This window comes from Etheostoma spectabile, chromosome 9, assembly GCF_008692095.1.
Source record: "Etheostoma spectabile isolate EspeVRDwgs_2016 chromosome 9, UIUC_Espe_1.0, whole genome shotgun sequence".
NCBI classification, from domain to species: domain Eukaryota; kingdom Metazoa; phylum Chordata; class Actinopteri; order Perciformes; family Percidae; genus Etheostoma; species Etheostoma spectabile.
In genome coordinates this window covers 25033033-25048286 of record NC_045741.1, presented here as the reverse complement: position 1 = coordinate 25048286, position 15254 = coordinate 25033033, and the positions used below count along the sequence as shown (strand labels likewise).

The 15254-nt window shown below is 43.3% G+C and overlaps 1 protein-coding gene and 2 non-coding genes across 6 annotated transcripts in view; 1 reads left to right on the top strand and 2 right to left on the bottom strand.

Moving 5' to 3' along the window:
- Positions 1 to 3265: 3265 nt before the first annotated feature.
- Positions 3266 to 3337, bottom strand: trnap-ugg (transfer RNA proline (anticodon UGG)). The gene has a single exon. It is a non-coding gene; the product is annotated as a tRNA-Pro (tRNA).
- A 482-nt stretch (positions 3338 to 3819) lies between these two features.
- trnap-cgg (transfer RNA proline (anticodon CGG)) lies at positions 3820 to 3891 on the bottom strand. The gene has a single exon. It is a non-coding gene; the product is annotated as a tRNA-Pro (tRNA).
- Positions 3892 to 4221: 330 nt separating this feature from the next.
- The window catches only part of cep63 (centrosomal protein 63), a 17531-nt gene continuing 6498 nt past the window's right edge, over positions 4222 to 15254 (top strand). The window contains exons 1-11 of one of the 4 annotated variants that reach the window (XM_032526085.1): positions 4222 to 4682; positions 4846 to 5023; positions 5354 to 5449; positions 5829 to 5951; positions 6408 to 6521; positions 6634 to 6801; positions 7003 to 7139; positions 7300 to 7443; positions 7578 to 7662; positions 7941 to 8138; positions 8482 to 8587. In XM_032526085.1, the coding sequence (XP_032381976.1) occupies positions 4645 to 4682; positions 4846 to 5023; positions 5354 to 5449; positions 5829 to 5951; positions 6408 to 6521; positions 6634 to 6801; positions 7003 to 7139; positions 7300 to 7443; positions 7578 to 7662; positions 7941 to 8138; positions 8482 to 8587 (1387 nt within the window). In that variant the 5' untranslated portion in view covers positions 4222 to 4644. Of the gene's footprint in view, positions 4683 to 4845; positions 5024 to 5353; positions 5450 to 5828; positions 5952 to 6407; positions 6522 to 6633; positions 6814 to 7002; positions 7140 to 7299; positions 7444 to 7577; positions 7663 to 7940; positions 8139 to 8481; positions 8993 to 15254 lie in introns of those variants that run through there. The other 3 variants (XM_032526084.1, XM_032526087.1, XM_032526086.1) reach the window with 3 other exon arrangements.

Here is a 15254-nt window from a genome sequence, read left to right as displayed (position 1 = left end):
ACTTTTATACACAACCCATATGACAGGAACCAGGGGCCATTTTACTGCATGATAGTAAAAAAGATTGACCTAGCTCCCAGTGTTCTAACTCCCTGTGATCAACACTACCAGGACCTCCCTGGGAGCCAGTAAATACGATGCCAAACAGAAACTGGTGCTGTGCCACTTTCACAATCCATGTGTTGTCTGTTGCTTGTCTGCAGGGCTGCAGCCGTCCTGCACCGCCCAGCCTGCTCCGCCCAGCCTGCTCCGCCCAGCCTGCTCAGCCCGTCCTGCTCCGTTAGTCACTGTGATAATAGCCTACTGAACTTTGGGATCACATTAATGGTACTGAGAGGTAAAATAACACACCATCAATCCAAATATGACCAGGCATATTTCACATGATTATTACAGGTGAGACAACTTGTTACAACTAGTTGGCTCCCAAACCAGTGTGACAACTAACGGATCTCTTGCTCCACTCAGCGTGTCTCCCCACAGGAAAATAACCATGACCTTAATATGACTGAGACGCCAAACACTGCTACTTAACAGTGAGCTTGGGCTGACATTGAATTCTACTCTATATTTTTAAACAGATATGTGCACATAAGGTAACACAAAAGAAAAAGGACCTAATTTCCATGATATAATAATCCAGCATTCTGATATATTCCAACATGGAAAGCTTGCCAGATGCTTATTGAATGGAGTTTCTAATCCGCTTTCATGGTTGAATGAGTCTTTTGTGACACGCCTTTGTTCTATATCCAGCCGACAAAAGTAATATTCCCATTATTCTATTCAGAAATTTCCTACTGGCTTCACTTTTTTTTAGTCATTTAAATACTTCATGTTTCATAAATGATGTAGAAGGTAAAGCAGAGAAGTGTCATGTCTTTGCTTTGAGCTCATGATTCTTTCATCTCCCAAAGCCACGTGGTATGATCGGCATTAATAAGTAAATAAAAACACAGAGAAAGAGAAAGTCCGTTCAAAAATAGTTTTATTAAATACTTTCTCAACTAGCTATCATAAATTAAAAAAAAATAATAATAATAAGTTATATTTAATGGTCAGCAGTGGCTACGCAAAGGGAATGTCCTCAGGAGACCATCTGTTACGAGGGGGTCTCGGGCTGTGAGTCCCACGGGGACAGCTGAAGCAAATCCCACAGCACCAGCTGGGAGAATTAGGCCTAGAATAAATAATGGGAGACAGGGCACCTTTGGCTGAGGACAGAACAATGTCCTGACAGGAACACAAATGGATTCTCGAGCCCTAACGGCCTCAACTGACAAGGTTGAGTCGAGTCTTCTAGCGGCGCCTGTCCTCCGCCAATATTATCCTGAGAGGAAGTGTCCCATCATCGGTGACCCGCCTCTTTTTAAACCTTAACCCAAAGTCTCTTCAGTTGGAAGCCTGCGCCACGATTTCATTTCCCTTAAAAAAAAAGACAAATACAAAAATGATTAGTCCAGATGTTTTACTTAATGTTAATATAGCCAATTACCACAAAGTGAGAACTTACACATTACTGCCGGGCACAATCCTCTCTGGGTGCTTCTTAGTCAAACTAAACTTTCTGAAGAAGGCAGGCAGTTTGAGCTTTGTTCTGGCCGAGCTGGAGGAAGCGCTGAAAAGTAAAGTTCTTGTGTTAGATAGGATTTTAAAATGTGGCACTGCAGAGCTGAGGTGCTAATGAGAAGCTCTGTGGACAGACGGACTGATTAACACCGGCGTGTGAAGGGCTAGGTATGGCTGGAATTCTTCAAATTCAGCACTGGTTTTAAAGGGATACCGGTACTATTCTCAATTTCTTTTCTATCTTTTTTACTTTTTCACTCCTAATGTGCTTTGGAAACGGCAGTGTTTGGAGAAAAAACTCTTCATATTCCAGCTAAAAGCATGGGAAATAACAAGAGGTCAAAGGTCACAAAGTTTTCTGCTTGAAGATAGTTGTGAATTATGCTAAAAATGCCCATAAACAAGAACCCACAACTGTGTTGATGTCCACTTCTGTGTCTGTTTCCACTGTCCACCCACCATTCTGCTTGTTGTTTAGACTCCATCCCTTCCTCCTCAGCTTCTTGTTTCAGTCCATCTTCCTCCTGCTCCTCCTCCTCCTGCTCCTCCTCCTGCTCCTCGGCCTCTTGGATCTGCTCCCACAGACTGCTGTTGATCCACAGGGCTTCCTGCAGGCTGAGGCCGTGTCCTATGCAGGTCACCCGGCGACACAAAGGGCAGCCCACTGTGAGCAGCTCCCCCATGGCCTGAGAAATCGTCTCCAGGCACGGCTCGCAGAAGGTGTGTCTGCAGTGGAGCACCCGGGGGACCCTGTCCATCCGCGAGTAGGGTAGGAGGCAGACGCTGCACTCGCCCTCCTCACACAGAACCATTGTCGAGCTGAGCTGGTGGACCGCAGACAGGATCAAAGGTAGAGAAGGACTTGGATCCTGGGAGTCCCAACGACGACAACACCGATGACAAGGCCTGTTCTAGGAGATATTGCTTCAGTCGCCACGTTCCCAGTTTGCTCCTCTGTGTTAAATAAAAAATATGGTTATTAGATGTTCTACTTGATAGACGATGTCTTCCTTATTGTCATTTTCACAGATATCTCTTAAAAGACTTTTCTTATATTGTGCCTTAGGACTATGGGATAACAGTCAGATGTACTGTATATATTTTGGTCAAGACTGTGTGCCAACAGTACAGAAAGCGTATGAAAAGTACACTGAAATAGATAACCATAACACAAACCAGTAGTCACTACTAAGCATAATATTTGAAGGAAATAGTTTAAAATAATAATAATAATAATAATAATAATAATAATAAATGATAATAATAATAATGTGTGACTATAAAGTCTACTTACAGTATAAGTGATGCCCAAACGTCATTCCAAGAACAGACTCAGTTCTCCTTCATTAGAGAGTATGTCCTTTCTTTGAGTGTGCAGCACAGCCACACTGCAGTGAATGGGGAGCCTGCTCGTCTGCCGCCTGTTAGGAGTGTCTGGTGTATTTGTGGGGGCGGGACAGAAACCTCCCTCTCTTCTCACGGCCCAAACCCTAACAACACAACAGCTGGGAAAGCAGAGCGGAGGAGACGCTCTTTGTTCAGTGTTTGACGATGGAGGGCAGGTGGAGGGGGTATAGGCAAACAATGATCAAACTTGGTTGACGTCTCCCATCTCCCTTCCTGATCAAAACGTAAACCACGTCACTACAAATTTGGATGTATTAAAGTGAACTTCTAGATAGCAAAAAAGAAGTAAGGGCTCGTCCGGGATTTGAACCCGGGACCTCTCGCACCCAAAGCGAGAATCATACCCCTAGACCAACGAGCCACACTTTAAGGTTCACCTTGTTAATTTTTAATACCTAACTGACCTGACGTGACAGTCGTGTTTACAAGCTGGACTTCATGCAGGGTATTTCCTAGGCTCTACTACATTCTACAACCCATGTTTGTGACGTTTCTCTTAATAAAGTATTTCTGAATCTGAATAACGGACCCGTTGAATGGCTGTAACAGCTAGCCAGGTAAGCTAACGATACCGTTCCGTTACCTGCTAGGTAACGTTAAGGTAAAGCTAACCTTAGCGTTAATGTAAGGCCCGGAGGATGCTTTTAAAACAACAAAATGCAGTCACACAGTAACATGCTTGTGGGAAACCGCCCCATTGCGACCGATCGTAATGCATGTTTCAAACTACCGCTAACGTTGACCGGAGGCGGATATGAGTTAATACAAAGCTAAGGCTAGCAATACATTCAAAAGGGGAATCCCATAATGCATCCATCGGCATTTTCCATTGTATCAAAATGTGGGCTCGTCCGGGATTTGAACCCGGGACCTCTCGCACCCGAAGCGAGAATCATACCCCTAGACCAACGAGCCACGTGTTCGACCAATGTGATACCAGAGAACTTATTGTATTCAACCATCCAGGACCCTAGGACTAGTTTGCTTGTAAACTGATGACTATAAGGTTTCGCTAAACATTGCAATCCCAGTAATAACGGTTAATTGTAGTTTGCTAAATGTAGAAAGGCTGTACTGCAGCCCCTTGTTAATTAATCTAGATACGTGATTCACATTGAATTTGGTTGTATTATTACGACAGGTGCGGTATGCTCATGATAGTATATCCGTTGGTTTATAAAATAATCTTGAGCCACACGGTTTTTGGAATTATAGCAATACTGAGTATTGCTCTTTGAACGTAGGCTACAGCGTCACAGATCGGGGGCGGAGTTACCGCCTCACTTCAGGAAATTCATCGTACATGTCCGTGTAGTAAAGTCAGTGGTTACCTATGGCGGTTACATGGCTAACGATGTAAACAAAAGTAGTTATACGCACTGAAACTAGCTCATGTTAGCTGCTAAGGTTTGCTAACAATGTTAGAAACTTTAATGACGTGCGTACTGCACTTAGGCTTTGACACAATTAAATCAAGTAAGGTGCTGTAACGTTAGTTACTTCATTTCAACTCAGGCAAATAACTGGCGTCAACTAACTTAGCTAGCTAGCTAGTTATGTTTAGCTATCGTTAGCTAGTCACGGTAATGATGCCGCGGAGGTTGCTTTGTTAGTTAACGTGAGGCAAGTTAACGTAAAGTTATTAAACGCCGACAGTATCACTTCAGGATGGAGGCTCTGGGATCGCTGCAAAATCCTGACCTGAGGTAACGTAAAACTGGCAGAAGCCTAACTAGCTAACGTTAACCAACTCGAGCTAATTCCGTAATACCACCGGCGGACTGTGGCGGTGAGCTTTGCAGTGAGGGTGACCTCTTTTTATGTGGTATTTAAACTGATTTTTTATTTTATTTTGTATTTGCGTTCCAGCTCTGTCCTGTCATCGTGTGAGCCAGAGCTTCAGGAGCTGATGAGACAGATTGACATTATGATCAATCATCAGAAGAGGGAGTGGGAGGCTGAGATTCAGGCCATGGAGCTCAGGCTGAAAAGTGGGGAAGAAGAGCTGTTGACTTCCAGGAATCTCCTTGAAAGGAGGAACTTGGAGGTTCAGTAGCAGATCATTTCCAAAGTGTTATTGTACTGTTTTTTTAATTCAGATTCACAAGTTAGGGTTTTCTGTTGAGAAGAACTGAGAAGGCTACTATTGTCTTCAGTCATGGGATGGTGGATGTAACCAGTGTGTTTAACCTGCTCAGTAACATAAAGAGATGGAACTACATGTACAATCATTCACCACATACAGTTTGTTGTTGTTTTACAGCATAACCGTGACAGTTTGAATGCACAGCCTCAGCATGCCCTTGTGTTAATAAATGTTGTTATCATGTTGGCATTTTACAACCCATTTAATTACTGTCATCACCCCTGATCCTAGATCGGATTGCTCCGCAAGCAGCTAGAAGAAGTCCAGCCCAGTCGACAAGACGTAGTTACCAAGTACGAGCAGCAACTGCACAAAGTCCGAGAAGAGGTGAGACTCTGAAAAACAAGCAGCCTTTAGTTTAACTGATCGGTAGATTAAGGTATACATTTAGTTAAAATCTTTTCAGTTCCTCAGCATGCAGATCTTAAAGTCAAAATGTCCTTTGTTTTTATTTTTTGTCTTATTTAGTATAAAAATATCAAATAAATAATAATAAAACTCATAAAGTAACTTAATCATCTTCTCTCTTTACAGACTAAACAATCTTAGATATTACTCAACTTACCAAGATGACATTTGATATTGATCTCTGTGAATTGGACTGCCAAAACATTCTGTATTCTTGTCCTCGGATGCATTTGAAAAGACGCCTCTGATTAAAACTTGAATTTGAGAATTTTTTCTTACTAACTTGTTTTTCCTACAGTTGGATAAATTAAAGAGAAGTTATCTCAAGCTTCAGCGCAAACAGCTCAAGGAGACCAATGGAGTTCCAAATACCCAAGAGGCAGACCGTTCAGAGGTGACCCGACTCAATAAGAAGATTGAGGTACAATAAGACAATGGTGCGTTCCATTTACCTCGGAACTCGGGAGCCAAAGCTGGGAATGAGGTCAGGTTGAATGCGTTCCATTTAGACTATCAGCTCTAGCCAGTTGAGCCACTGTTAGCGCTGCCACTTTATAACACTTTACGCTTTTAGTGTGCATACAAACCACGTAACAACATGTCCTGAGATAGAAGTTGGACAGGACTGCGTGCAGGACTGAGCTAGTGAGACACAAATAACTTGTCATTGATCAAGTTCACAGCTCTGAAATCCGAGGTCAGGGGCCGTGTTTCCGACTTTTACGCTGGAAAATCTGACATCCGAGTACAAATGGAACGCACTATTAGTCCAATTCCCTTTATATCCTGTTCATTACCCTAGTCACGTACAGACTGGTCAGATTTACTGCCTTCCACTGGTTGAGTATAGTAGAATCATCCCTGTGTTTCTCTGCAGGAATATCATCAGCACTCTGTAGAGTGGGAGCAGCAGCGTATCCAGTACCAAAAACAAGTGACAGCGCTGGAGACCCAAAATAAGAGCCTGACTGATGAGCTCACACACCTGAAAGTAAAAGCAACTTAATAACCTCAACGTATAATGTCAACCCGACCGAGTTTAATACTGAAGCAAAGTGAACACAGGTTACTTTAACACATAGTCTCTGTCTTTTGATGTCCAGTCCCAGTGGGCATTGTGCCAAAAGGAGAGCGAGCACAGGGAGGGATTCGAGATGCTGCGTCTGCGTCTGCAGCTGGAGAATGCTCAGGGCAGCCTGCACTCACAGGAGCTTGAACTGGAACGCCTCCGACCGCTCGAGAAATGGGTGGGACAGAACCAGAGAGAACAGGTCAGCAGAATGGTTAGGAACAGATACGAGCAGCGGCAGATCAAAGCCTGGGAACCACCTGAAGGCTAGCTCTGGAGGGATGTCATCAGTTGCCGATGTCAGTCACAAATATCCAACATGTTAGAAAAAATCTGTCAGTATGATTTTATTTGCAACACTAGCTGACAGAGTGAATATCAGCTGAGGATCCACTGCTGTTCACAGGTCCCTGCAGAGGAAAGGGAGGAACTGGGATCCCAGAACCCATTAGAGCGAAGAGCCGGTCTTGAACGCCAACGGCTTCACAATGGAGCTGCCAGACTCCACCAAGCTCTGCAAGCTAAAGATCAAGTCATTCGGTGGGTGGATTGTTTTTTATGATGTAGTACAGCAGCAAAACACAAGAGGGCAGTCTATACTAATACTGTAGGAGGGATGCACTGTTTGCTAAACAATAGGTTCAAGGCTTGCATCAATTTGAGAAGTTGATATAGACTTCATAACTATCTTTTCTCTCAGCTCTCTGGAGGACTGCCTGGCAGCGCGGGACGGCACTGGTGTGGAAGTCCTCAGACAAGATCTGGAGAAGACCGCAATCAGGTTTTACAGCGCCGAAGCAAGCGAGGCTCATCTTAGAGCTGAACTTGCATGTTGTAAAGAGAGGTGAATGCTGGCCTCTGTATACGCCCACGGTATTGGTATATTGGACATATGCTTTTGACATTTGAGCTTCTGTATGCCTTTAATTTTTTGAAGTCCACTTGGTTTTCTTTTTGATGTTTTTATGGTTTGCTCAGACTGGAGAAAGTGAGCGGACAGAAGACGGAGGACCTGAGGAGCATTAAGGCCCAAAATGATTCCTCTGTTGCTGAAATAAAAAAGGTCAGAGGACTTGTCTGTGGGAACTTTGAGATTTGTGAGCAGAGTGTTCTCTACCACTATAAGGCTGGGCTGAACGACTGGAGAATCACTGTGAGCTGGTGATTGTAGTTAGTCCCCAGTGGACTTCCTAAGTAACTTTTGTCTTTTTACGCTTTTTTTAGTGTTATTTATTTTCTGCTCTAGCTTTTACAATGAAATGAAAAGATATGGTAATAATAATGGTCCATAATGATGGACAGTGTACCCAAGTAACATCCATCTTGTCTTGGCTTCTACAGCTCAGAGAAGAGCTGCAAAGGGCCAGGCAGACTCACAGCGGTGAGGTGGAGGGAATGAGGAAGGAGGTGTCTAAGCTGACCGCCGAGCTGCACCAACGTGACGTCACCATCGCCACACTGAAAGGATCTTCATCCAACGTCCCGCCTCAGCTCCGTGGCCAGGTGGAGCCAGGAGAACCGAAGGCAGCTGAGCTCAGAGTAAGCAAAGAAACAGGTGTAGCCCTGAGGGGCTGCTCGATTATGGAAAAAATCATTGCATTTTTAAGTGGGTAAATGGACATCCTGGAGCCTTCTTAATGAGTATATACTGCATATAAATATATACACACACACACACACACAGAATAATCAGCGTAAAGATTGCAAAACCAGTTTGCTAAATGAAAGAGTTTAGAAGCTAAATTCTTGTTCTACATGGAGAGAGGGAGCATTTTACTAGTTGGCCACCTGTGCAGTGTCTAATAGTTAGGCTCATCGCATATAGGAATCCACAGTTGTAGTAAAGGTAATCTTACAGTTATGTGTTTTTCTTCCCTCCCAGGAGCCTCTGTCAGTGTCGCCTGCAGAGAGCATGGTCTCTCATTTCCTGGAGGAAGAGAGCTTTCTGGCCAAGCAGCTGGTCCAGAGACTGGACACCCACATCCAGGGTATGAGAGAGAACACTGATGACATAGTGTCCAAGTACCTGCCAAGTGTTCATGAGGATTGTACTTCATAAGTTCCAGTTTTTCTCTGTCTGTACAGTGCTGTGGCCTAATACAACCCGGCCCACTCCGTCCCCACAGCGTGTCCCGTGTTGGAGGAGGTTACACTTATGACATAGTATTTGTCTTTCATGGCTGATTTGCTCAGACACCTGTCTGTGATTTTTAGTTTTTTTCTTGTTCTGTTTATCATATATTTATTTGATCTCTGTGGCGGTTAAAAAAACGATCCTGTCACATTAAGCTCAACTGGAAAAAAATGCTAAAGCTAAATAAACACTTTGCATCACCCTATGTCTTATGCAGCTGACGAGCATACTGCCCCTGTCCTGTGCCTCCATAAAATGTGAAAAAGCCCAATAGTCTGCATTTGTAATCTGAAAAACATAACCAAAAGACAGACGCTACCATTTCCCTACACGAGAATCTGTCTCCTTATAAACGGAAGGTCTCCTTATATAATAGGAAGACAGAACATGTCTTTAAAACACGTTTTGCTTTGCTCTTAAGTGGCATTGTTGGCTTTAGGGCTGACAATTGTTTTCATCAACAATTAATCTGACAATTATTTCCCTCATGAATTAATTATTTATTTGATCTATAAACATCACAAAACTGTGTCTATTACAGTTTCATAGAAGTGACATAATAAGGTGTCTTTTTTTGTCCGACCAGTAGTCCAAAACCAAAATACTTACAGTACATTTGAGAAGCTGGGACTACATAAGTTTGGCATTTTTAATACTGACGTTTAAAATAGTTAATTTTCTGATGCTTTTCTAATCAATTATTTAAATAATTGTTTCAGCTCTGGATAGCTTGTAATCTTGTGTAAAAGTGTGAAAAGAGGAGAGAACTACACTACATGAGTGAAAGAAGTCTCACAGACTGCTTCTATTGGCAATTCAACGTGAGGAACACAACAACTGCTAACTGCTCTTTATGTTGCAGGCTCTAACATGTATTGACTGCTCATTATTTCTTCATATTTTCATTAGAGTTTAGCCAAATTGTTTTAGGAAGACGTTTGTAAAGGTGCCAGAGGCGCGGGCTCTTGTGCCCGAGACCTTTTTATTTAACGTTGCATTCTAACTCGAGCTTGGACGACATCTGACCTCCACGTGTTCCTGCTGGGAATATGCTTGATTTGCTTAACATTGATTTTTCAAGATATTTTTATTTTAAGCGGACGTTAACTTTTCATGAGTAGGCCATGTTGTTACACATCTGTCTCTATGAGTATAGGATTGAAATGGCCTTAAGAAACAGCTGACCGTTTGTATTCTGGCATATCGAGTTATATTGGTGGTACCTCACACAGCTGACTATTGGTTGCCGAATTCCACCTGAATTACTCGTGGAGTTCTTGGGCACTTTTCATCATAGGACACGGCCGTACCCATTTTTTAAAGTTTCCTGGAATGCAGCATTAATACTTTGCATTTACATCCAGAGAAAAGAATGTTCCTGTGAGCCAAAGAAGTGTCATTCCTCCCTGCACGCCTGTCATAACTGGGAAAATCACACATATGTACATGTCGGGAGGGAGAAGAGGCTTCTTACACTGGAGCTCTCCTCGTTTTCCCCAGCTACTAGTCTCTACCCCCCCACTACCACCCTGCAGAGGCCCTCTGGCTAGTTAAGTGCAGGAATGTGTGCACCATGCCAATGCTGTCATTAACCGGCCCTGCGGCCTGCTTTGTCCTCATCATTAGAAAGCTGATGGAATGTTAATATCAACCATGTGGGGTGCTCAACCGCACAAACACTGAAAGGCTGGGGGGGTAGTTATATGTTACTGCTTCCCTAATGAAGGACACACTGATAGAATGGAAATAAAGTGGTTAAAATATGAAGAAATGTGTGTTGTTGTTTGAATTTTTCACAATTCTTTTGCAACAACAATACAGAAGTTCTGCTCCGCTGTCTCTGAGTCCCGTTGGCAGCCTGTGTGACTAGCACTGGGAGCAGCAACTAACAGCACTGAGGAATATGGCATGGCTCTCTCTCTCCCTCCCTCTCTCTCTCTCTCTCTCTCTCTCTCTCTCTCTCTCTCTCTCTCTCTCTCCCCCGAGAGAGAGAGAGAGAGGGAAGGTTTTTATATGTGGGGATTCTTTGAGGAGGCCTAGTGAAAGGAGGGGGGGTGAAGTTGATTCTAGTCCAGGAGAGTTTGGACTGGCTTATTTACGTAATGATTCGAAGGAAAATGTTGCTTTAGGCTGCTAGATGATTGAGTAATTGCTGAATTGATTAGTTTAATGAATTGAATTGCCTGCATTAGGCTCTTAACACTATCAGGACAAAAGTGTTACGAGTGCAAGTAGTATTAGGATGAAAACAGAGGACACCTTCCCTCTAAAGGAATTCTATTGGTTATTCATCACCCTCATTGTTTTTTGGACTATCACTTTTTTGCTTCAAATGATTACATTATGCTTTTTAAAGGGGCATTCCAGTAATTTATTACTGCACTTTTATAACCTTGGCAGACTTGCTAGAAACATACTATTCAAAAATTATACGTGGTTGAAGCTGCAGAGGACAAGATATTCTGACTTTTAGTCTTGCTTATTGGTCAAGCCCCCAAAACCCCAAATCCTACATTTCCCATAATGCAACTCATCGGCACCTTTTGTTACACCCTGTCTAGTCTGGTTAAACGGATGTATTAAGCCTAACGTTCCCTTCCCTTCCTCTATCTGGGGCCACCCAGGACGGTTGTGATTGGTGGAAAGGAAAACAAGCGAGCCCCATCGTCCTGGACCCTGCCCAGTAAATGCTGCTCATGTCTTTCGAACTTTACTCCCGCAATTTCAAACACAGTCTTTCAGCTTAAAACATCTTGTAGTCTCCAAACCCAAGACAAGACAACCCTAATAACATCATCAAGGCCATTTACTTGGTTTTCCCCACCTTTCAGCCCCACCTTCCGATGAATCAGGTCCAGAAATTGTCCGAAGTTGACTTTCACACATGAACTGCAGCATAATCTCACATTGCCAGACCTTCCTCCACAGCGCCGTGTAGACCCTAGTTCTCTTAAATCAACCAGAGTTAAAGAAAACCGAAGGTGAGGGACATCTGGCACCTGAACAATCCCAGAAATGAAACACCGTCGATATAGAATAACTGCAGAAGGCAACAGGAGATTGCTTTGGTTTAGGTGAGGGGGGGCGCCTGCGCAGAGCGTGCAGGAGGCAGAACACAACGTGGTTTACACCACAGCCACGACAGTGATTCGTGATTTGGTCATAATCAATGGATTCTTTTGCTGTTTTTTGAATTTGACGATTTTGGAGTTGGCCCTAACCAACAGAAGTTCCCGAATCTCCTCGTCCCTCCAGTCAGACAGTTTGGATGCTGTCTTCGGGTAAATGGCTCTTTCTTCTTAACCGTCGAAACGTCATCAGCACGCCCACTCCCTCGCCATGAATTCTCTGGCCAATGACCTGCTTTATTCACACGTGTTCTATTAGACATTACAAAGACTTTGCACTCAGGAGCTGGCAGTTTCCACATCACACATATGCATATTGGACCCCAATTGGCTTAGTTGTGATGTCAAAATCCTGTTCATATTAACACATCTTGAAGTCCTTTGCAGGTGAATACAGAGACATTTTCCCACTTCAGTGTCAAACTCTGCAGTTTGCATAATCCTGTCCAAATCCTAGACAGTAGTATCTGGCGTGACCCGAAACCCAACAGGCTGTCTGTTTTCATGTACGAGCCCAACGCAGTTGATGTAAGTTGAAGCCCTAAGTTTGTGTTGCATGAAATAGTAAATAATTAATAATAATAATATTATACATATGTGTTGCATCCATTTGTGGGCTAACAAACCCCAACACTGAACGAGTAGCCCAAAACAGACAGTACTATATTCATCCTTTTTATTTACTAAAAAGAACTTGAGGCACTATGTCAAGTACGCTGAACCCAAACACCATTTGTCCGAGCCCGGCCCGACCTGGAGGATCCCCACCTGTCGGCTAGCCACACGCTGGTGTAGCATGCAAATGTGTTGAACGTCAGTGAAAGAGACCAAAATTGGCCCGAAGAATATCTACAATTTGTCTTGAAGTGAAATGTGGATAAAATACTTAGTAAGTATAAGTATATTAAGTACTGTCCTCCATTCCACTAACCTTTTCATTCAGGCATTAACATCTTACCTGTAAAACTACTTTGCTTGAAAGTATCTTGATTTGGTGGATTTTTTGTAGTTATTGTTGCTAGAGTGGTGCAGTAGTGGTTTGAGACTCGAGTCTTTGGTTGCCTTTCTTGTTCTACCACAAGCGCGCAGCAGAGGGGGCAACTGGAACACGCTGTCGGCCCCATCGTGGTCAACTGGAATGCATCGGCCCAGTCAGATGCTCCTCAGTCAACCAGTACTTCAGCTGCTAGTGTCTGGGTTTGCTGCTTAAATAAAAAGATACTTTCCGTGCTCCCGTCATAAAACAGGAATGGCTCTACAGTCCAACGCTGAATGCCTTGTGTCACAAACCAGACATCTCACAGGTTAAAGGAAGCCAAATTAAAAAAATGTGAGTACATTTGGCAAACTTTATGAATACTAAGGTTCACATTGTCAACCCATCTTGTAGGAGATATCTGAGATATTTGTTTAAGGATTGTCCCTCATCTGTGAGATCACAACTTGTCATGAGAAGAAAGAATGAAAAAAGATTGTTTGTGCAGAGTGATGACTTATCTCTGAGGAATGGCCGACAGGTGATGCAGGTTGGCGGGGAATGAGCATGGGAATGGAAGTTAATCTCTGATTCTCTGAGTGAGAATCGTTTAAATACATTTTCCAATGTATCCAGTATGATTCATGTTGGTTTTAAGGGATGAACTACTGCACTCACAAGTTGTTGCACCTTGACAGAAGTGATTAACATCATTTTTTGTGAATTGCTGAACATCCTTCACAAGATAAGATGACTTTTTTCCCAGAATTGTTGCAGCCTGCATGCCTTCTTTGTTGGGCATTCCATGGCCGGGCTCAGAGAAACATGCCTGTCATGCTTTGGATGTGTCCGGCCCACTTTGAGTTTAGCCCCAGACCCGATGCAAGACACCCTACAGCGCGCCCATCTCCCCTTGACCACCAACACATTGACAACATATTCATGTCTGTGCATGCCTGCCTCAGTGCGGAGGCTGATTATTAGCAGGCCCAAACGAAATCTGCGGAATTCAGCGGAGGTTTTTTCTGATCGTGGTGAAGACGTTCTGAGTTTATTAGGAAAAGAAATCAAAATAAAATAAAGGTGGCCAGGACAGGTTCTATCATTTTCATCCTCTTCTAACTCTAAAGATCTATAGATCTAATCTATAGAAAGATGAATGCTCTTACCTATATCCATGATATGAGAGTAAATATATTAAAAAACAACATATTACCTGAATTCATGTATTTGTTTCAAAAATACCCTCCCCGCCACCTGCAGGAAATTTATAGGGAATAAGAAAAGTCCTTGAATCCGCTTATCTCTGCTTTATCTTCCATTTGATACTGGGGGCTGAAATGTCCAAATCTCTCACTATATCCCTATTAATGCCTGTTGAAGTTAGAGGAGCGTTAAAGGCGTTCTCTATGGGCCACATAAGGTGGAAGTAGCGTTGGTCATCCAGGTAACGTTATACAAGGAAGTTGAACTTTTTGGGCTTCATGCATATGAACGGGGCTCCGCCTCAGACGCTGCATCCAGGGTTTTAATACATCCATTAATGGCACGCTGGCAGTAGATCCACTAGTGTTGACTACGTTGTCTTGCATTTTAAAGAAACTACCTTTCTGTTTTTTAAAGCTTTGCCTTTTCTTTCTTGATTGCATCTTTTAATCAATGCTTCTGAAACCTACTTGCTTGTATTTTGTGTCTTGTCTTGAAACATCACTCTCTAGCTTGCTATAATTACCATTAATATAATGTCATATAATGACTCAGAATTCCACGGGTGCACTTTGCACATTTTTACACACGGGAGAATTTGGTCTTCAGGGCTTTTTGTGAGAAAGCCTTTTTCTGCCAGAACTCTTTTAGGTTTAGGCAAGACAGATTAGTTTGCGTGAACACTGCAGATGTACTGGCTGAGATATTTTGATCCGCTGGTGACAAGATAGCGTGCAAGCTCCACATAGTTACAGGCCCTAATGGCAACATGTCATTGTTCCTGCCTCAGGATGGGGTTGATGGGAGTGGGTGCAGGTTGTGGCGGGACTTGTCTCCTGCAGGGGGACTCCGGACGTTTGCTGCAGGACACTTGGAATGCTGCAGAGACAGAGGGGCGCGTTCTTATCAGCTCGCTCGCTGCTCTGTGCCAGAAAGGTCAAGAGGAAAAGACTCATTCCTCCAACACACAATGAGTGCGTGCATGCACACTAATGCGCCACTTACAGTACGTGTTTGTTTGCATGCTGTGGCATGTAAACAGTGGTGGAAGATGTATTCCGAGCTTCTCCTCAACACACTTTCTGTTTCTGAAGCTTTCAATCAAGAGGCTAACGAGGGAAAGTTGGTCATTTTCAACTGGCTAAAGTGAGTCATCTCAGTATTAGTAGCGGTAAACATGGACCTGCAGGTACTGCGTTTCTCTTCTGCAT